This window comes from Nicotiana tabacum, chromosome 14, assembly GCF_000715075.1.
Source record: "Nicotiana tabacum cultivar K326 chromosome 14, ASM71507v2, whole genome shotgun sequence".
In the NCBI taxonomy this organism is placed as follows: Eukaryota; Viridiplantae; Streptophyta; class Magnoliopsida; order Solanales; family Solanaceae; genus Nicotiana; species Nicotiana tabacum.
This window is the reverse complement of record NC_134093.1, coordinates 63,450,271-63,473,515: the sequence shown is the minus strand read 5'-3', so window position 1 is coordinate 63,473,515 and position 23,245 is coordinate 63,450,271. Positions and strand designations below refer to the sequence as shown.

At 38.1% G+C, this 23,245-nt stretch overlaps 1 protein-coding gene across 18 annotated transcripts in view; it reads left to right on the top strand.

Annotated features, from left to right (window-relative positions):
• LOC107809406 (uncharacterized) overlaps positions 1–22,392 on the top strand; it is an 84,586-nt gene extending 62,194 nt beyond the window's left edge. For all 18 annotated transcript variants that reach the window (XM_075229620.1, XM_075229627.1, XM_075229618.1 and 15 more), the window contains 14 exons: positions 6,303–6,576; positions 12,248–12,361; positions 12,439–12,522; positions 17,165–17,215; positions 17,300–17,479; positions 17,570–17,844; positions 17,942–18,310; positions 18,381–18,444; positions 18,620–18,766; positions 20,591–20,695; positions 20,800–20,910; positions 20,982–21,086; positions 21,308–21,377; positions 21,504–22,392. In XM_075229620.1, coding sequence (XP_075085721.1) covers positions 6,303–6,576; positions 12,248–12,361; positions 12,439–12,522; positions 17,165–17,215; positions 17,300–17,479; positions 17,570–17,844; positions 17,942–18,310; positions 18,381–18,444; positions 18,620–18,766; positions 20,591–20,695; positions 20,800–20,910; positions 20,982–21,086; positions 21,308–21,377; positions 21,504–22,210 — 2,656 coding nt within the window. In that variant the 3' untranslated portion in view covers positions 22,211–22,392. The remainder of the gene's footprint in view (positions 1–6,302; positions 6,577–12,247; positions 12,362–12,438; positions 12,523–17,164; positions 17,216–17,299; positions 17,480–17,569; positions 17,845–17,941; positions 18,311–18,380; positions 18,445–18,619; positions 18,767–20,590; positions 20,696–20,799; positions 20,911–20,981; positions 21,087–21,307; positions 21,378–21,503) is intronic.
• The last annotated feature ends 853 nt before the right edge of the window (positions 22,393–23,245 follow it).

The window sequence follows — 23,245 nt, the reverse complement described above, 5'->3', positions numbered from 1 at the left end:
CTCCACCACTCCTGACTTATCATCGTCGTCCGCGCCTAGCATCAGGCCTAGCTATTTACGTCCTGTACCTGACCCTGCTCCTACTGCGGACTTGTCTCCTTCTAGTCAACCGATTGCACTTCGGAAAAGTATACGGTCCACACTTAATCCTAATCCCCATTATGTTGGTTTAAGTTACCATCGTCTGTCATCACCCCATTATGCGTTTGCATCATCTTTGTCCTCTGTTTTCAACCCTAAGTCTACAGGTGAAGTACTATCTCATCCAGGATGGTGACAAGCTATGATTGACGAGATGTCTGTTTTACATACGAGTGGTACTTGGGAGCTTGTTCCTCTTCCTTCGGGTAAAGCGACTGTTGGTTGTCGTTGGGTGTATACAGTCAAAGTTGGTCCAGATGGCCAGGTTGATCGACTTAAGGCTCGTGTTGTTGCCAAAGGCTATACTCAGGTATTTGGGCTCGATTACAGTGATACTTTCTCTCCCGTGGCTAAAATAACATCAGTTTGCCTTTTTCTATCCATGGATGCTGTTCGCCATTGGCCTCTCTATGAGTTGGACATTAAGAATGCTTTTCTTCGTGGTGACCTTAAGGATGAAGTTTATATGGAGCAACCACCTGGTTTTGTTGCTCAGGGGGAGTCTTGTGGCCTTATATGTCGGTTGCGTCGACCCCTCTATGGTCTAAAGCAGTGTACTCGAGCCTGGTTTGGTAAGTTCAGCGCAGTTATTCAGAAGTTTGGCATGACTCGTAGTGAAGTTGATCACTCTGTGTTTTATCGGCATTCTGCTTCAAATCTCTGTATTTATCTGGTGGTTTATGTTGATGATATTTTTATAACCGGCAGTGATCAGGATGGTATTACTATGTTGAGGCAACAACTTTTTCAACATTTTCAGACTAAGGATCTGGGCAGATTATAGTATTTTCTGGGTATTGAGGTCGCTCAGTTTAGCTCATGTATTGTGATCTCACAATGGAAGTATGCCTTAGACATTCTTGAGGATACAGGAATGACAGGCTGTAGACCTGTTGACACTCCTATGGATCCGAATTCTAAACTTCTGCTAGGACAAGGGAAGCCGCTTAGCGATCTGCAAGATATAGGCGGTTGGTTGGTAAATTAAATTACCTCACTGTGATAAGACCTGACATTTCCTTTCCTGTGAGTGCGGTGAGTTAGTTTATGGATTCTCCCGGTGATAGTCATTGGGATGCAGTTGTCCGCATTCTTCAATATATAAAATCAGCCCCATGCAAAGGATTATTGTTCGAAGATCGAGGCCATGAACAAATTATTGGATACTGTAGATTTGAGAAGAAAAAAAGGCTTCTTGTATTTCTGTGTTTACATCCCATGAGCAAGGGAATTTATACAAAGCTCCTAATGCTAATTAAGAAAATAAAATAAATCTATACAATCAATCCAACTATCAAATCAAATCATAATAAAATTAGATCTGCTAAATATAATCAAATCTCCTGAAATCATGCTAATCAACACTCGTAAATCAAGTCTCCTTGAATCATGCTAATCAACACTCCCTCTCAAGTTGGTGCAAAGATGTCGCACATGCCTAACTTGCAACTCAAAATATGGAAAGTTCGGTTGTTGAGACCTTTGGTAAACACATCAGCTAGGTGTTTTTCCGATGGCACATGAAACAAACTCAAGACACCGGTTATAACTTTTTCTTTGATGAAGTGTCGATCAATTTCCACATGCTTTGTTCGGTCATGCTGGACTGGATTATGAGCTATACTGATGGCAGCCTTATTGTCACAGTACAAGGAAAGTTTTCCTTTTTCAGACAGTCTCATTCCTGTAGTAGCTTTTGTAGCCAAAGCAGTTCGCAAATACCTTGGGCCATGGCTCTATATTCTACCTCCGTACTTGATCTAGCAACTACACTTTGCTTCTTGCTTCTCCAAGTAACCAAGTTTCCTCCTACGAGCGTACAGTAACCGGATGTAGAACTTCTATCATCCAAAAATCTAGCCCAATCCGCGTCGGTAAAGGCTTCTATTTGGAGGTGATCATGTTTGGAGAAAAGTACTTTTCCCTGGAGCAGACTTCAGATACCGCAAGATGTGAAAGACAACTTGCATATGAGGATCTCGAGTATCATGCATGAACTGACTCACCAGGCTAACTGAATAGGCTATATCTGGTCTAGTGTGGGAGAGATAAATGAGTCTTCCAACCAGCCTCTGATATCTCTCTTTATCAACTAATTCTCCAACTCCGCTTTGTAACTTGTGATTGTTTTCAATGGGCGATTCTGCGGGTCTGCAACCTGTCATACCGGTTTCTTTCAAGAGATCCAGAATATACTTTGAGAAATAAAGATTCCTCTTTTGGATCTACCTCAATTCCCAAGAAGTACTGCAATTTTCCTAGATCCTTGATCTCAAATTCATATGCTACAAACTTCTTCAATCGGGACATCTTTTTTTTGTCTATCTCCTGTCATTACTATGTCATCAACATAAACTATGAGAAGAGTGAGTTTACCCGTTTGATGTCTTATGAAGAGGGTGTGATCAACATTGCTTTGTTGGTAACCGAAAGAAATTATTGCTTTGTTGAACATGTAAAACCAAGCTCTGGGGGGATTGCTTCAGTTCGTATAAGGCTTTCTTCAATCTGCATACCTTTCCTTGACTCTATGCAATATCAAATCCAGGAGGAATCTCCATACACCTCTTCTTCTAAGTATCCATGAAGAAATGCGTTCTTCACATCAAACTGTTGCAAGTCCCAATCAAGATTAACTGCACAAGATAAAAGAATTCTAATAGTGTTCATCTTAGCAACATGGGCAAATGTCTCTTGATAATCCACTCCATAAGTCCGAGTGAATCCCTTAGCCACCAATCTTGCTTTGAATCTTTCAATCGAGCCATCGGCTTTGTGCTTCACAGTGAAGACCCATTTGCAGCCAACTAACTTCTTGTCTGGTGGTGAAGTGACAAGTTCCCAAGTCTCATTTTTTGACAAGGCCTTCATTTCTTCAATCATAGGTTGTTTCCATTTAGGATCTGCAAAAGCTTCCCTTCAATTCTGGGGAATAAACACAGAAGAAATAGACAAGGCAAATGCTCTATAGGAGGGAGACAAAGAATTATAGGAGACAAAGTTAGATAAAGGGTGTTTGGTGGTGCAAGATCTGACCCCTTTTCTGTGAGCAATAGGCACATCTAACTCATTAGGAAATGTAGATAACTCACCAGTAGAAGAAGGTTCAGCTTCGGTAGATTGTATGATGGCTTCTTTTGCTCTATTGTTCCTTGAGTAAGTTTTCAAATCAGGCCTATCCAAACGCCCAATAGTTTTCCCCTGATTTCTTTCTCCAATTTCACTTTCCCCTGTGACAGTGTCATCAGGAGGTCCAGTAATGGAACTAGGTAGAATCACCTCTTTCTCCTTACTACTCTCCCCCTGAAGAGGTGATGAGGTAATATTGGATTAGGGTCAGATTCTCGAAAGGTTTAATCCATGCTAACAAAAGATCTCCTAGAGGGAGGATGATAATATTTGTAACCTTTATATGTCGGAGAATACCCAATGAAAACACACTTTATAGCTTTAGGATCAAGTTTCTCAGAGTTTCTAGTGTGGACAAAGCAAACACACCCAAACACCTTTGGAGGAACAATATATTCATTTTTACCCTTTAAAGTTTCTAGAGGACTTGAAAATTGAGGGGTTTAAGTGGCAATCTATTGATAAGATAGGCATCCGCTAGAATAGCATCCCCAGTAAGGTTTTGGTAGATGCATGGTGAACATAAGAGATCTTGCTATTTCTAACAGATGCCTAATTTTTAATTCAGCGACCTCAGTTTGTGCACTTGTGTAAGGACAATTTGTTTGATTGACTATCCCATTGGACTCCAAATATGCATCAAATCTTTTATCCATGTATTTGTTGCCATTGTCAGTTCTCAAGATTTTTATTTTGGCATCAAACTGAGTACACAAATCATCTTATGAAATAACTTAAAACAAGAGAAAACTTCACTTTTGGCTTTTAACAAATATACCCAAGTCATCCTAGTGCAGCAATCAATAAAAGTAACAAACCATCGACTACCAAACAAAGAAACAATTTGGGTAGGATCCCATACGTCAGAATGAATAGTCATAAACGGAGTTGTGCTTCTATTATCACTCACAGGTTCATAGTTTCTAGTATGCTTGGCATATTCACACGCATCATAGAACAAAGATTCAAATCGAGTCCTTGAAAATAAATCGGGATATAACTTCTTCAAAACTTAGAATGATGGGTGTCCTAACCGTTTATGCCGCTGTATTATTTCTTGGTTGACATCTTTTCCTTAAAAAAGGCTTGACCAGAGTTTTGAATTCCATCTAACATATACAAGTCTGCCAATCCTTTTCCCTGTTTGAAGATCCCGAAAAATACAATGATCGGGAAAGAACTCGATTTTACATTTTAGAGCTTTAGTGATGGCACTAACAGATAAAAGATTGACAGGGAACTCAGGAACATGGAGCATGGATGATAGTTTAATATTAGGAGTACAAATGACAGAACTTGTTCCTGAGATAGGTGTTAAAGAACCATTGGCTATTTTAACATTATCTTCTTTTGGACACGGATAATAGTTTCGAATGCCTTTAGAAGAGTCTGTCATGTGTCTATTTGAACCAGAATCGACAATTCAAGAATTAATGTGAGCAGCAAAGACAGTACCTGATTGCACATGATTGGATGTGGCAACATTAGGGGAGTCTAGTTTGGCTAGGAGGCGACGGAGAAGCTGAATTTCATCAGAAGATAAGATTTTTCCAGAAACCGTTTCCTTGAATGTCTCCATATTTTCTGCCCAATCAGAAGGAAATCTGAAGAAAATTGCTCAAAAGTAATCTACCTCGCTGGAAACCAAATCTGTCTCGATGGAACCAAAAGGGGTTTGTGTTGCGGACAGCCACCAAGAGAGAGAAAACTCGATCTCTTTGATAAAAACGGAACCCTAGTGCTGCGAGGGAGATAACTCACCTCAAAAAGGCAGCAAGGGCTTTGATACCATGTAGATTTTGAGAACAAGAAAAGGCTTCTTGTATTTCTGTGTTTACATCCCATGAACAAGAGAATTTATATAAAGCTCCTAATACTAATTAAAGAAATAAAATAAATCTATACAATCAATCCAGCTATCAAATAAAATCAAATAAAATCAGATCTCCTAAATATAATCAAATCTTTTGAAATCATGCTAATCAACACTTCTAAATCAAGTCTCCTTGAATCATGCTAATCAACAGATACTCAGATGCTGACCGGGCAGGATCATCTTCTGATAGACGTTCTACGTCTGGATATTTTGATCTAGTGGGAGGAAATTTGGTGTATTGGAAGAGCAAGAAACAGAATGTGGTTGCTCGGTCTAGTGCCGAAGCAGAATATCGAACAATGGCCGTGGCAACATGTGAGCTAGTTTGGATCAAACATTTGCTCAAGGAGTTGAAACTTGGTGAGATCTGTAAGATGGAACTTGTGTGAGATAATCAAGATGCCCTTCATATTGCATCAAATCCGGTGTTCCATGAGAGAACTAAACACATTGAGATTGACTGTCACTTCGTCAGAGAAAAGATACTCTCAGTATCTACAAAGTTTGTGAAGTCGAATGATCAGCTTGCCGATATTTTCACCAAGTCCCTCACTGGTCCTCGTATTAGTTACATATGTAACAAGTTCGATACATATGATTTGTATGCACCAGCTTAAGGAGTACTGCTAGATAGTTATGTAAATAACCCTAGTCCCGCATGGAATAGGAATAGAATATGTATGGTGTATAGTTATAAATAGGGCTATTGTAAAACACTTAATAAAAGATCAATAATAGATTTTTCTCCCGTGCATTTTTACATCCTCTATGTTCTCCTTGCATGACACGGTAACAAAATATCTTGTAGTCACCCCGTCCATGCCATCAACTTTTTAATTGCCGTCATCACTTACAAGGTGTTAGTTGAAACACTTGAATCTCTTTATGAATCTTCTCGAATCTATAAAGGGTAGATGACGAGAGAGCACCTTTTCGTGGGAGTAGTTATTGTTAAGATCTTAGGGAGGAAATGTTGTAGGAATAGTCATTGGTAAGCTGTCTTTTCTGATCAACAATTCTGATGATGCAAGTGTTTAGATAAGTCTGGGAGGCAATACGTGTTGGACGAATGAGAAGCAGAGCTGTGATTTTCTGCTGATTTTTCCTTGCTTCTGCTCCTTATTCTTGTTATTTATTATGTGTCAATATATTTCAGGGAGTTGCTAGTCTCTATTAAATTTGCTGAACCTGGATGGCAATGGTCCGGTTGCTTCTTGCCAGAACATCTAGGTGATATTCAGGTGAAAATGCGAAATTTTCTCTCTGGTGCCGTGAACATGATACGTGTGGAAGTTCAGACTGCTGATGTCTCAATTAAAGATGATAAAATTATTGGGAGCCCTCACGGTCAATCGGGGACAAACTTGATTCTTGTGTCAGAAGATGATACTGGCTTTATGCCATACCGTATTGACAATTTCTCCCAGGAGGTATATTCCTTCTGTGCAACACAGTAGTTTTTGACCTTGTATTAGCCACAGCTAGATGGGTAAAATATTCTCTAGGATTTTGGTTACCGCAAAAGTCTTGCTTTAAAGTCATCTCCAATTTTTTCACCGCTGCCACCCTATTTATGTGACATAAATTGATTGGGATGCAGATATAGACTTCATTTCTGAGTGACATAGGATACTAGTAGCATATGTGAACAAATACAAGGTTGGATGAGGACACGAATACCACAAGACAATAATAAGTGTCTAAAACTAGGGGACTATTCTAGTATATTTTGAGTTTTGACAAATTTTTGTAGCAAATTCTTACAAAGATGTAAGCTACCAAAAAGGAAAACATTTAACACAGATCTGGTTTGAGAACAATGGACTAAGTTATTTAAGTAAAAAGAGAATAAAATATCTAAACGTCTAGTGAATGCCACTGAGTATGCTCGTTCTATAAGGGTGAACTGGCGATTTTCATCTCTAATTTGCAACCCGCATTACTGTCCATGTTTTCCTTAATTAGCAAATTTTAACATATATATTCACATTAAGTTAGTAAAAATGTGATTCCAATTATGTAATGATTGCTATGCCATCTCGTCTAAAAATTCAAGTTGTTGAGGAGACAAGTGAATACACTATTTATTTAATTGGGTTTTCAACATGGTTTCCCACATCTGGAAAATTCACTTTATGTGTGTACCTGACCTCGTCTAAAACTTCAGCTTTCTAGAGGATCTCTATATATTTATCCAAAATCACTGTGTTAAAGACCTTTTTAAATTCTCTATAGCATAAGAATATTTAAGATTTAGCAAAGTAAATTGATATTTCTTAAAGTAGTTTGTCCATAACAAAGTTTGTTTTAGGTTAAGTATTAGGTTACAAAGTCGTTCCCCATCCATAGGTTGACATATCTACTAAATTAGGTAACATTGGTCTAAATTTTAGCAAACTCATCAAATTATGGAATTGGTTAGTGAATTGTTTAATTGTGTAATCACCTCTTCTTAAAGTTTGTGTTGTTGGTGTTGTTAGTTTGGTCTGTTGTCTGTCTATCTTATCTTCTTCAACTCCCTTATTTAAGGTGTCAAAAGTATTGGGCCTTCCAAGAGCAGTAAAGATTTACCATCTTTAGAAAGTAAATTTTAACTCAACTAAGAAGAGTGCTAAACATAAATTGTCCTTAAATTCCACCAATTATTTAAACATCTTGTACTCCAATAATTTCTTTCCTTTCCATTTTGGTCATGTCTACTCAGAAAAATTGGAATATGGAGTGCTAATGTCCTTTTAAATAGTTTCATCAAGGTAAAAAGCTTGATATTTGGTCCTATAATTGTAGATTTTGAGAAGAAGAAAAGGCTTCTTGTATTTCTGTGTGTGTTTACATCCACAAATCTCCTAATGCTAATTAAAGAAATAAAATAAATCTATACATTCAGTCGAACTATCAAATCAAATCAATTAAAAATCAAATTTCCTAAATATAACTAAATCACCTGAAATCATGCTGATCAACAATCTCCAAAATATAATCAAATCTCTTAAATCATGCTAATCAACACTCCCCTTAAGTTGGTGCAAAGATGTCGCACATGCCCAACTTGCAACTCAACGTATGAAAAGTTCGCTTGTTGAGACCTTTGATAAACACATGAGCTAGTTGTTTTTCCGATGGCACTTAAAACAAACTCAAGACACTAGTTGTAATTTTTTTGTATGCTTTGTTCGGTTATGCTGGACTGAATTATGAGCTATACTGATGACAGTCTTATTATCACAATACGAGGAAAGTTTTTCTTTTTCAGACAGGCTCAATTCCACTTGTAGCTTTTGTAGCCAAAGCAGTTCGCAAATACCCTTGGCCATAGCTCTATATTTTGCCTCCGCACTTGATCTAGCAACTACATTTTGCTTCTTGCTTCTCCAAGTAACCAAGTTTTCTCCTACGAGCGTACAATAGCCGGATGTAGATCTTCTGTCATCTAGAGAATCAGCCCAATCCGCGTCTGTAAAGGCTTCTATTTGGAGGTGATCATGTTTGGAGAAAAGTATACCTTTCGCTGGAGCACACTTTAGATACAAAGACAGCTTGCATAGGATCTCGGGGATCATGCATGAACTGACTCACCAGGCTAACTGAATAGGCTATGTCTGGTCTAGTGTGGGAGAGATGAATGAGTCTTCCAACCAACCTCTGATATCTCTCTCCTTATCAACTGATTCTCCAACTCCGCTTTGTAACTTGTGATTGCTTTCAATGGGTGATTCTGTGGGTTTAGTTTCTTTCAAGACATCCAGAATATACTTCCTTTGAGAAATAAAGATTCCTCTTTTTGATCAAGCCATCTCAATTCCCAAGTAGTGCATTTTTCCTAGATTTTTGATCTTAAATTCATATGCAATAACTTCTTCAATCGGGCTATCTCCTCTTTGTCATTTCTATGTCATCAACATAAACTATGAAAAGAGTGATTTTACCCGTTTGATGTCTTATGAAGAGGGTGTGATCAACATTGTTTTGTTGGTAACCGAAAGAGATCATTGCTTTGCAGAATCTGTCAAACCAAGCTCTGGGGGATTGCTTCAGTCCGTACCTCTCTTCAATCTGCATACCTTTCCTTAATTTTGTGCAATATCAAATCCAGGAGGAATCTCCATATACACCTCTTCTTCTATGTTTCCAAGAAGAAATGCATTCTTCATATCAAACTGTTGCAAGTCTCAATCAAGATTAGCTGCATAAGACAAAAGAATTCTAATAGTGTTTGTCTTAGCAACATGGGCAAATGTCTCTTGATAATCCACTCCATAAGTCTGAGTGAATCCCTTATCCATCAATCTTCCTTTGAATCTTTCAATCGAGCCATCAACTTTGTGCTTCACAGTGAAGACCCATTTGCAGCCAACCAACTTCTTTGTCTTGTGGTGAAGTGACAAGTTCCCAAGTCTTATTTTTTGACAAGGCCTTTATTTCTTCAATCATAGGTTGTTTCCATTTAGGATCTGCAACAGCTTCTTTCCAATTCTGGGTAATAGACACAGAAGAAATAGACAAGGCAAAGGCTCTATAGGAAGGAGACAAAGAATTATAGGAGACAAAGTTAGATAAATGGTGTTTGGTGGTGCAAGATCTAACTCCTTTTCTGTGAGCAATAGGCACATCTAACTCATTAGGAAATGTAGATAACTCACCAGTAGATGAAGGTTCAACTTCGGTAGATTGCATGCTCTATGTCTCCTTGAGTAAAAAGGCATTTTGATGCACTAATCTCCCGCTATGCGCGGGGTCCGGGGAAGGATTGGACCACAAGGGTCTATTGTACGCAGCCTTACCCTACATTTCTGCAAGAAACTATTTCTACGGCTCGAACCCGTGACCTCCTGGTCACTTGGCTGCAACTTTACCAGTTACGCTAAGGCTCCCTTTCCCTATTTCTCCTTGAGTAAGTTTTCAAATCAGGCCTATCCAAACGCCCGATAGTCTCCCCCTGAATTTTTTCACCAATTTCACTTTCCCCTATGACAATGTCATCAAGAGTTCCAGTAATGAAACTAGGTAGAATCACCTCTTCCTCCTTATTGCTCTCCCCCTGAAGAAGTGATAAAGTAATACTGAAATACGGCTCAGATTCTCAAAAGGTATCCTTGCTAACAAAAGATCTCCTAGAGGGAAGATGATAACATTTGTAACCTTTATGTGTCGGAGAATACCCAATGAAAACACACTTTATAGCTCCAGGATCAAGTTTCCCAGAATTCCTAGAGTGGACAAAGCACACACACCCAAACATCTTTGGAGGAACAATATATTTATTCTTACCCTTTTCAGAGATCTTTTAAAATTGAGGGCTTTAAGTAACATTCTGTTGATAAGATAGGCAGCCACCAGAATAGCATCCCCCAGTAAGGTTTTGGTAGATGCATGATGAACATAAGAGATCTTGTTACTTCTACCAAATGCCTATTTTTTCTTTCAACTACCCCGTTTTGTGCACTAGTGTAAGGACAATTAGTCTGATATAGACTATCCCATCAGACTCCAATATAAGCACCAAACCTTTTATCCATGTATTCGCTGCCATTGTCAGTTCTTAAGATTTTTATTTTTGCATCAAGCTGAGTACAAATCATCTTATGAAATGACTAAAAATAATATAAAACTTCACTTTTGGCTTTTAACAAATATACCCAAGCCATCCTAGTGCAGTAATCAATGAAAGTAACAAACCAGCGATTACCAGACAAAGAAACAGCTTGGGTAGGACCCTATACATCAGAATGAATAGTCATAAACAGAGTTGCTCTTCTATTATCACTCACAGGATAAGAGTTTCTTGTATGCTTCGCATCACAGAACAAAGATTCAAATTGAGTCTTTGAAAATAAATCGGGATATAACTTCTTCAATACAAAGGATGATGGGTGTCCTTACCGTCTATGCCCTTGTATTATTTCTTGTTTGGCATTCTTACTTTCCCCAAAAAAAGCTTGACCAGAGTTTTGAATTCCATCTAATATATACAAGTCATCACGCAATCTACCACTGTCAATTCTTTTTCCTGTTTGAAGATCCAGAAAAAAATAATGATAGGGAAAGAACTCGATTTTACATTTTAGATCTTTGGTGATGGCACTAACAGTTTAAAGTTTGACATGGAACTCAAGGACATGGAGCACGAATGATAGTTTAATATTAGGAGTACAAATGACAGAACCTGTTTCAGAGATACGTGGTAAAAAACCATTGGCTATTTTAATATTATCTCCTTTAAGACACGGAGAATAGTTTTGAATGCCTTTAGAAAATTCTGTCACGTGTCTATTTGCACCGGAATCGACAATCCAAGAATTAAGGTGAGCAGCAAAGGCAGTACTTGATTGCACATAATTAGATGTAGCAACATTAGCGGAGTCAAGGTTGGCTAGGTGGCGACGGAGAAGCTGAATTTCACCCGAAGACAAGATTTCTCCAAAAATCGTCTCCTTGAATGTCTCCAAATTTTTTGCTCAATCAGAAGGAAATCTGAAGAACATTGCTAAAAAATAATCTGCCTCGCCGGAAATCAAATCTGTCTCGACGGAACCTTAACTCTGATGAAATAATCAAAAGTGGTAGGGATAGGCTCGGAATGATCCAGCGATCCCATCATAAAAGAAAATTCCAAAAGAAAAACGGATCAAAAGAAGTTTGTGTTGCGGACAGCCACCAACAGAGAGAAAACTCGGCCTCTTTGATAAAAAACGGAACCTTAGTGCTGCTCAAAAAGGTGGCAATGGCTCTGATACCATGTAGATTTTTGAGAAGAAGAAAAGGCTTCTTGTATTTCTGTGTGTGTTTACATCCCGTGAGCAAGAGAATTTATACAAAGCTCCTAATGCTAGTTAAGGAAATAAAATAAATCTATACAATCAGTCCAGCTATCAAATCAAATCAAATAAAAATCAAATCTCCTAAATATAACCAAATCTCCTGAAATCATGCTAATCAACAATCTCCTAAATATAATCAAAGCTCTTATATCATGCTAATCAACACTAATGTTACGAGCCTTGCTCATTCCACAGAATTTCGACTAGCAAAACAAATGTCTGATTTTTAACTTAGTTGTTGATCTTTGGCTAATTCACCCTTTCCCTTCTTTGTCTATTCAAGAGGCTACGTGTTTACCAACAAAGGTGCGAAACTTTTGAAACCATGGTCCATTCCTACACTTCTTGCCCTTATGCATGGGATGAACCCTGCTATCCACATCGTCTCACTATTGAGGTATGTTTTGCTATATTTAAAGCCGAATGATTATTTCGCGTTTTTCTGGTAGTAAGGTTTCTCTCTGGATTTTGCAGGTTACGGGTGAACGTGCTATAGGATCATATGCTCTAGATGACGTGAAAGACTATGCACCAGTATACCTATCCGCGACTCCCGAGGTACTTCGCTTTCTCTAATTCAGTTTGTAATGTTTAAGTAGAGCTTGTATTCACTATAGTTCTTTTCGTACTTGACCAGAATCATGTTCTTGTTATTGGTATAGCTTGGTATTAGCTGTTGATATTTTTGATTTGTAATGTAAAATAGAAAATATCTAAAGCCCGTACTGGAGTTAATAATTCTAAAATAATGTTACCTTAAATTTCACTTCCTACTCTCAGAACTAGTTAGACGAATATACACCAATAACCTAATTCGGTCAGAAATATTTGCTCGTCACAAAAGGCCATCAAATGGAGGTGCCATGATGTATGTTATTTGCAGATGAAATTGTACTGATTGACGAGACAAGAGGTGGTGTTAACGAGAAGTTGGAGGTTTGGTTACACACCCTAGAGTCTAAAGGTTTCGATTTGAGTAAGAGTAAGACAAAATACTTGGAGTGCAGGTTCAGTGACTTGACGGAGGAAGCGGACATCGACGTAAGGCTTGATTCACAAGTTATCCCAAGTGAGGAAGTTTCAAGTATCTTGGGTCTGAAATCCAAGGGAATGGGGAGGTTGGCGAGGATGTCACACATCGCATTGGAGCAGGGTGGATGAAAAGGAGGCTCCGGTGTCTTGTGTGATAAAAGTGTGCCACCGAAACTCAAAGGTACGCAATGGTGGTTAGACTGACTATGTTGTATGGGGCAGAGTGTTGGCCAGTCAAGAATTCTCGTATCTAGAAGATGAAAGTAGTAGAAAGGAGGATGTTGAGATGAATGTGTGGGCATACCAGGTTTGATAAGATTAGGAATGAAAATATGCAGAGGTGGGAGTGGCCCTCGTGGAGGACAAGATGCGGAAAGCGAGACTGAGATGGTTCGGGCATGTGAAGAGGAGAAGCCCAGATGCTTCAGGTGCGAGTGATTGGCTTTGATGGGTAGGAGTAGAGGTAGAGGGAGACCTAAAAAGTATTGGGGGGAAGTGATCAAGAAGGACATGGCGCGACTTCAGCTTACCGAAGACATGGCACTTGATAGGAGGGTGTGGAGGTCGAGAATTAGGGTAGAAAGTTAGTAGCTAGTCGAGTGTATTTCTGTTCCGAACCGATAGTTTTAGGATTAGTCTGGTAGTTTCTATCCTAGATTGCTAGTAGTTCCTGCTGTTTTTCTATTATCTTTCGCCTCAGCTTCTTGGTATTCTGTTGTTGTTACGGCTTGTTGCTGTTGTTGCCTTTTGTTGTTATTATCTTTCTGGCCATTTTTGTTGATATTGCTTGTTTTTACTGTTTCTTTTTATCTTTCTTGATCCGAGGGTCTATCGAAAACAACCTTTCTACCTTCCCAGGGTAGGGGTAAGATCCGCGTTCACACTACCCTACTCATATCCCACTTGTGGGATTTCACTTGGTTGTTGTTGTACAAAAGGCCATCAAATTTTTGCTACGTATATTATTATGGATGCCTTAAAGGCATTGACATAGAGCTACAACCAGTTTATCGATCAGTTGAAAAGAAAAAGTACAAAGATGAGAGAGCTCTTCAAAATATATTACTCCCTCCGTTTCAATTTATGTGAACCTATTTCCTTTTTAGTCCGTGCCAAAAAGAATGACCCCTTCCCTATTTGGAAACAATTTACCTTTATGCAATGATTTATAACCATACAAAATATATGTGCCTTATTTTACGCCACAAGTTCAAAAGTCTTCTCTCTTTTTTTAATTTCCGTGCCCAGTCAAATGGGTTCACATAAATTGAAACGGAGGGAGTATATTCTACTCTCTTTGAAAGTGTAAGAGAATAATTTAGGGGGCATTCTTTTTCTTTGGCTATGGATGTGAAATCCTCTTTTAATAATTGGTGGCACTTGAACCCTGGACATCTGCCTGCTCTGATACTATGCTAAATTGAGTATACACGCTTCATCTGTTTTATCTGTTTTAAAAAGTTAGAGAATGAATTCTTGACCTTAAAAATGGTGTATGATTTAAGATTGTTGGAACTCCTCTGAAAGCTTAATGCTCTATACTTAATTATAATTTTTTCGCATCATCTTGGTATCGATTGATGAATTCATTTTTTGACTTATCCCGAGAAAATCAAATAGTTTGTGATCTATAACTAGAATATGCGAAGAAAATTCCTAATTCATTTTGCTAGAGCTACCCAATTTTAAGTAAGAGACAATGAGATGAGTAAAAATTGTCCAATACACATTTTATACGCATATAACAAAATAATAAAAATCAATTTTGGATAATCTGTTTATATAAAGGTATAAATATGTGATTTTAAGTCAATTTGTACTTGACAAAACCTAGCTTTTTGTGCAAATTACTAAGCTGATGTTCTTTTTCAATTTTGAAGCTTTGCTTTGAAATATTGATCAGTACGCGGAAGTGGTTGATTACTGATACCTACTTTTCATAATTCAAGCTGTTTATAGCCATTGAACTGCATTTTCCAGGTTGTTTTAAAACCCTAACACTGAACTGCAAAGGAACTAGAGTGCAATTCGTGTTGCCTATTAAACAGATCTCTTCCTCATTTCTAACCTCTTTGTTGTCTTTTAGTAAACTATTTCTTCTACTAAAAGAATGTCCAAACCATTCAATTCTGGAAAATAAATTAGGATATTACATTCTTTAAAACAAAAAATGATGGGTGTCACAACCGTCTATGTCATTGTACTATTTTCGATTGACATCCTTATTTCCTCCAAAAAAAAAAGCTTGACCAAAGTCTCAAGTTTCATCAATCATATATAAGTCATCATGCAATCTTTCACTGCCAACCCTCTTCTTTATTTGAAAATGCTGAAAAACATAATGACCAGGGAAGAATTCGACACTACCATTTAGTGCTTTGGTGATAGAGCTAACAGATAATAGGTTAACAGGAAACTCAGGTACATGGAGAATGGATAATAATGTAATATCAGGTATACATTTGGAACTCTTTGGAACTTAGAGTAATTTTGAAAGCTTTTAGAGGAGTCTGTCATGTGTTTATTTGGCACCAGAGTCAATAATCGAAGAATTAAGGTGAGCATTAAAGGCAATACCTGGCTGGACATAATTGGAAGTGGCAACATTAGAAAAATCAAGTTTGTTTAGGAGATGGCGAAGATGTTGAACTTTATCCGAAGACAAAATTTCTCAAGAAGCAGTTTCCCTGGAAGTCTCCACATTTTCTTCAATATTAGCCTGACACCTAGATAGACCTGTATGTTTTCCCCCACGACCTCTAGTTGGTCTACCATGTAGTTTCTAGCATGTCTTCTTTGTACTTCTTGGCTTTTCACAATATTCATTGTGCATGTGATCTTTCTCAGAGTTGATTGTCCTTAGTTGCTCATGAGATACAGCCAACCCAAACTTCTCAGTTGATGATGAATAAAACATGGGTCCTTGTCGACTCTCTTCCTGTTGAACTTAAGAACATGCATCCTCAAGAGAAACTTGTATCCTGATATGATCCTAAACCCTAAATCGGCCAGAAAATATAGACTTTTCCTTTTCAACCAATTGTTGAAAGGGAACTGCATCATCAATACACTTCGCTTGGAGATCCGGATAGTAGGCTATCTCTTGCCATAACCCACTTAACTCGGATGATAATCAATAATATTCAACTTGCTCAGTAGCATGAATTTTATTTCGAATTCCAAAAATCTAGGCATCATTTCCCCATCCCAATGGATGAGATTGTCACACACTTCAACATATACTATTCACCAACGATATTGTGCTAATTGACAACAATAACAAAAGTGTCAACCGAGAGCTTGAATTGTGGAGAAGCACTCTAGAGAGCGAGTTCTAGGATAAGTGAAAGTAAGGTTTAATATGTACCCTACAAGTTTAACAGCATAAGAAGAGTGAAATTGAGGTGAGATTAGATGGGAAACAATTCAAATACATAGGCTCGATGTCATAGAACAATTGTATGATAGATGTAGATATCACATAAAATCAAAATAGGATTGTTAAAATAGAGAAGTGTATACTGGAGTGTTATATGATAGAAGGATGCCTGTCAAAGTGAAAGGCAAGTTCTATAGAACAGTTGTAAGATCAACAATATTATATGAGAGTGAATGTTGGGCTTCCAAAGTCCACCATATCCACAATATGAGTGTCAACTAGAGATACAGATGCTAAGATTGGTGATTGATCTTAGAAAATTAGAAAAGATTAAAATGACCACGTTCAGCAAAAGGTGCAAATATCACTAGTTAAAGATAAAATAAGGGAAGGTCGTTTGAAATGGTTTGGTCGTATCCTGCGTAGACCTCCAGATGCACAGTTCTTAGGTTTGGAACCATAGTAAGTGAAGGTGTTACAAGGGGACGATGTAGACCTAAAATTACATGAAAGGAAGTTGTCTTGAAAGACCTACAATCTTGTACTGATCTAGAACAGATACTGCTTTGTGGGTTTTTATGTTGCTTTCATCTAGTAGTGCTTTCCTTAAGTTTAATAACCTAACCATTCCTTTTTTCAAAAAGTAAGTTCCCTGTCATTCTCTTTATTTTAAACACAATTTACTCTTTATTATATTGTATATGAGACCGTAAGTAACATTTCTCCAATCATTTATATGATAATCTTGTTACCTTGCTTACACATATGACTTCTGCTTACCTTTTTCAGAAACCTCAAAGAACTCTTATTGTTTCTGTCCATTCTGAAGGAGCAGTCAAGGTGCATTGATGATGCTTCAAAAGTCACATACCATCTTTGTTTTGCTTTCTCTTTTGTAGTGACAGTTTATATTTCCAAATACAGATTCTGAGCATCATTGATTCAAATTACCATGTATTGAGTGGTATGAAGAGTCCACACATCTCTCAGTCCAAGGATAGAAATAGACATGTATTGAAGCATGAAAATTCTTCTGACTGCAAAGAGAGAATATTGGTGGACATTCCCTATGTTGGCATCTCTCTAATAAGCTCTATGCCAGAGGTACCTTCAATTGTTGTAATCGAAGATTATTAAATTGCAAGCTTCAATGCAAAATTCTTGAGTTGTCATACTACTACATTTCTTTTGCAGGAACTGATTTTCACTTGTGCAAGAGACATTACAGTTGATTTCACGCAGGGTGTAGATCAACAGAGATTCTCTTTTCAAATCACCTCTTTGCAAATTGATAACCAGTTAACATGTACACCTTACCCTGTTATCTTATCATTTGATGTTAGTAAGACAATTACTAGTGGAGTAAGGACAGATCTGGAGAGCTCACGGGAACCGGTACTTTCATTGGTGGTGACGAAGTGGAATAATAGATATCTGTCACTAGTCTCCTTCGAGTACATAAGTCTAAGGTCTGTAACTGCTTCCTTACAAATGTATTGCTAAAATCCAAACTCTATCGACATTTATTCTGTTGTATCACTGCCTAACAAGTCTATTTTCTTGCAGAGTAGCAGATTTTCATCTTGAACTTGATCAGTATGTGATCTTGAGTTTGTTTGATTTCATTAAAACTTTATCGTCAAGGTTGCAGAGCAGAGCGTTACAGCACTCTAATTCAACAGACCATCCTCTTTTTGATGGTGTTTTTACTATGAACATCTCTAACTCCATAGATCAGGCACCCAAGAAATCAGATGTAAATGAATGCTACTCAGTTAAGATTCCTGTGTTTCATGGAAGCAGTGATAGGACCTCTCTGCTACCTATAATAGTTCCAATTGGAGCCCCATGGCAACAGATTCACCTTCTCGCCAAAAGGCAGAAGAAGATTTATGTTGAGTTGTTTGATGTGGCTCCGCTGAAGTTGACTTTAAGGTAATTGAAATTCATATTGTGTTTTCATGTGACTTTACTGTATGTTTATAACATTGAACTTCTTCTATAGTTTCTCCAGCAGTCCCTGGTTGCTTCGAAATGGAGTGCTTACATCTGGAGAATATCTTATACATGTAAGGCTATATGATGGATGCTGGAACATATGATGATTTCATAAATGTTTTAACTTATTTTTAATTCTAACAGTCAGCTTGAGAAACCATCATAGAACAATACTGTTTTATAATTTCGCTCAGCAACTTCATTTATATGTGTGCTTCTCAAGTCATATGACACTGACTTTTGCAGAGGGGTCTTATGGCACTTGCTGATATCGAGGGAGCACAAATTCACCTTAAACAAGTAATCCTTTCACATCAGCTTGCTAGCTGGGAATCTGTTCAAGAGATACTAATCGAGCATTACACACAACAATTTCTTCATGAGATGTACAAGGTAAATGTCTACACACCTTGACTATCTTCCCGTAGTTAACCACTAAAAAACTCTGGTCCTCCTTCAGTAGATGGGGAGATGGAGAATGAATTTATCTCCAAATAATCAGAGGCTAGAACATCCCAGTTCTGACTTCTGTATCAAAATCTACCAGAACTTCAGATCCCGGTACAATGTTGAGGAGCTGAATGTAGGCTTTGCTTGCACTATATATCTGATCATGCATCAATGTGAGCTTCAAATTACTACAAGCTTCAAGAACTCTCATTATATTCAGTTTGTAGTTTAATGTGAAGGGGAGTGTAAAGAGAGGTAATTCCAATATTAATCGAAGTTTCTCAGTAGAGATTCTAAATATTGCCACCCATTTTCAACTGGTTTTCTGGTTTGAGGTGGAAAAGTTGCTGACGCTCTGTCTGTCTTTGCTGTCAGAGATTTTTCGGTCTGCTTTAGGATTCCGTTAGCTGTGTGGAATGGAGGGAAAAGAGAAAGGGCAAAGGGCTTATCTTATGTATCAAACTTAAAACATTTTGAATTGGGTAGACCAAAAGAAACTCGGAATGTTGTGGATAGACTGATCGATTAGCGATCCAACTTTAAAATACCTGATGTCAAGGTACCACCTAGATTGCATACTGTGTGCTGATTATCTTTTTGCACAGTTAGTGTACAGGTAGTTCTATGAAGTTTTAGTCAAGAAAATTGTACCAGTACCTCATTGTTGGTCCACATTTTTTCATCTTCATCGCTGTAACACCCAATGATGGCGTCTGGCTTTTAGCAAATTTCTCACTTTATTTCGGCATTCCAGACCCTCACATCATAGTAATTTTATTACAATCAACTATCCAAAAAGCATTTGGCTATAGCTCTAAAAAGCTCAACCGTAATAAGTCTTTGTGAAAATGCTTCTGAGCTTCAATCCATTTCTCTGCTTAATATAGTATTCGCTTTGTCCCATTTTATGTGGCACATTTTCCTTTTAAGTCTTTCCCAAACATAATGACATTTCTTTATTTGGAGGCAATTTAACTTTAAACTTTCAGTTTTACCCTTACTGAGATGATATATACCTCACGAATGTCTATGGTTTGTTATAGACCATAAATTCAAAAATCCTACTTTCTTTCTTAAACTCCGTGCCCAATCAAACACCATCGCCTAAAATGGGACAGAGGGAGGATGAAATTGTACTTGCTCTTAGACCAGGGAACAACCCGATGCTGCTTTTTTAAAGAACAAGTGTTGTAGTAATGTCATACTTTTTGTTATGGTTCATGAAATAACCTTCCCTGTTATGTGTTTCTTGGTGTTGATCTCATGGAAGTGTCCATTTGCTTATATTGGTAAATGATTTGAAGAGCCAAACAATGAATTATTAGCCAATCTGATAGTTATTCATTTGTAAACTGAATGACTTGTTTCTTGCAATAGTCTTTGAGTTATCCCACATCGGTTGTGGGATGTGGACTTGGTATCCTTATATCGTCCTGGGAAATCTTGGGAAATCTCAGCCTGATGATCTAGTTTTTGGGGTTGAGTTAGGTCCAAGATCCATTTCTTCTCATGGCATTAGAGTCAGACCCATGCCAATTCTTGGTTTACCCGATGGTGGGGCCCCATATTATGTTGTCCACGCTCGGGCTTGTGAGGGAGTGTTAATTTGTCCCACATCGGTTGTGGGAGGTGGACTTGGTCTTCTTATATGGTCCCGGCAATTCTCACCCTTATTAGCAAGTTTTTGGGGTTGAATTAGGTCCAAAGTACATTTCTTCAGAGTCTTCTTAGTGGTCATGGGCATTGAAATAGCGTTGTTCGCTGCAGGTATTTGGTTCAGCAGGAGTTATTGGCAATCCTATGGGGTTTGCGAGGAGCATGGGTCTTGGCCTTAAAGATTTCTTGTCTGCTCCTGTTCAAAGTGTTTTCCAGGTACTTTCTGCATTACCTGATCTTTTATCCTTCCCACTAGATATAAAGCTTAGTTCTTTCTGCAGAGCCTTCCCACTAGATATAAAGCCCAGTTCTTTCTGCAGACTCGTGCAGGATTTATTAAAGGCATGGCAGAAGGGACCTCTAGTCTTTTGAGTAACACCGTGTATGCCTTAAGTGATGCTGCCACCCAATTCAGCAAAGCTGCACACAAGGTACTTTTGTATCAAACATCATTTCATACTCTATATTATCTGACCACGTGTTCATTCATTTGATCTTGTAGGGTATTGTGGCATTTACTTTTGATGATCAGGCTGTCAGAAGTATGGAAAGGCAGCAAAAGGGAATATCCTCCCATAGCAAAGGGGTGATAAATGAATTTTTAGAGGTATGTTATTTTCAATTCTTAGCTCCCATGGGCATAGCAGTCTGTTTCACTTCCTCTTTTAGCTTCCTTTGACTCTTCATGGCTTTAGAATAGCTTCTTCGAGTCTCGTTATTTCTCATGTGACAAGATGTCACCGATGAAGAAGGATGTATTAGGAGTTAAATGTCCTGCAATTTTGATTCATCCCTTTTTCACAGTTGGTACCTATTCTTGATTTGCAGGGTCTAACAGGTCTATTACAATCACCTATTAAAGGGGCAGAGAGACATGGCCTTCCAGGAGTCCTCTCAGGTATCAAGTTTATCCATGCTATTTTTCTGGTCAGTATTGCAGCGAAGTTGAACCTCCAGGGAAGTGAATTCTGTACTAATTTAGACTATCGCAGCTTCAAGCCTCAAAACATATTTCTTCTTGCAGGCATAGCTCTTGGAGTGACAGGACTTGTGGCAAGACCAGCAGCCAGTATCCTTGATATCACCGGCAAAACTGCACAAAGCATCAGAAATCGGAGCAAACTCCATAATCGGGGATCTCATCGCTTTAGGGTCCGATTGCCAAGGCATTTAACTAGAGAACTTCCTTTGCGGCCTTACTCTTGGGAAGAAGCAATTGGAGTATCTATTCTTAGAGAGGCTGACGACCATATTATGCTCAAAGACGAAATGTTGGTAATGTGTAAAGCTCTTAGGCATGATGGGAAGTTTGTTGTCCTCACTGAGAGGCTTATATTAATTGTCTCCTGCTCCAGTATAGTAAAATATGGGAAGCCCGAGTGTCAAGGAGTGCCTGCTAACCCAGAGTGGTTGGTAGAAACTGAAATCGGGATAGATAGTGTAATCCATGCTGATAACGACGATGATGAAGTACATATTGTGGGAAGTAGCTCAGATACATTGCTAAGGCAGAATCACATTTCGCACAAAAGAAGCTGGGCAACTAGGGGAAAGAGATGGAACAACAATCCTCGAACTTCTCTTCCGCTTTTCCAGGCCAATTTGGTTTTCGCATCAAATGACCAAGCAGAAGACTTTTTGGCGGTACTTCTATCTACGATTGACAAGGCTAAAGAGCGAGGTCGGAGCTCTGTTCATCTGCTTCATCAAAATAATATCAGGAAAATATAGAACGATGTAAAGGATCCAAGTATTTTGCTATATGTACATTGTACATTATGTACATAATCTGCTTTGTCCATTTTCTGTATATTTTTTGTTCGTGACTGTTCAATTAGTCTAAGAATTCCATTCCTTAAAGGCACACCCCGTTAACAAAATTCTTCTAACTCTATTGTCTTTTTGATACAGAATTCTTTCATTTCTATATTTTGAGATTTCAAACCCAACACCCGCAAGTAACAACACAACCACGATAATTCAATTTATTGGATATTTGTTCGAATCTGTTATGCGTCGTTAGTTTAATAATATATCATGATAGCATGAAGCAAAATTAAATGAAAATTGTGTAGCTTTTGGCTGTTGATATGCAGAAAATGATAGTCACTATGAAATTTCTTGCTAGTTCAATGTAGTTTATCGGCTGAGCACCGTCCACATTAGTTGAGCTGCGATTGAAGTGATGATTGTGTAAATGCGGAGCAGTCTATCTGGCCAACGGTTGGCAAACCGTGGCCAATTTCAATGGGGTTGGGAAAGTGAGGGCTGGAGGCACCATTGGCAGCCCATGTCACATTATTGGCAAACCCAGTCCCCTCCACGGTTGCTCTGGCAAATCCAGTCCCCTCCACCATTGAAGTTTGGGGTTTAGTTCTAGAGAGAGAAGGGCTTTCCATCATTAATACACCCCAAAGTAAGCATTTAAGTTACAATTATGGATACCTAACACCATTTAATGTTAGTTCTGATATCATCCATGGATCAAATCCTTATGATTTCACCCAAATCTTCACGATCACTACAAAGTCAAAATCTAGTGTTCTTGACCCAAATAGATAATATTTCAACCCCTCATTCAAATACTAGTATAAGGTTGATATTTGGGGGCTATATCGAGTTGATAAACATTATTTGAATGGGAAAAATCACTAGTTCATGAATGATTCTCAAGAACTAGGGTTTCTATGAACAGTAAATGGGTAGAAACGAAGATGAGATTTCGGTGATTAATTTCTACTATCTAATTTATTGTTTTGATAGATG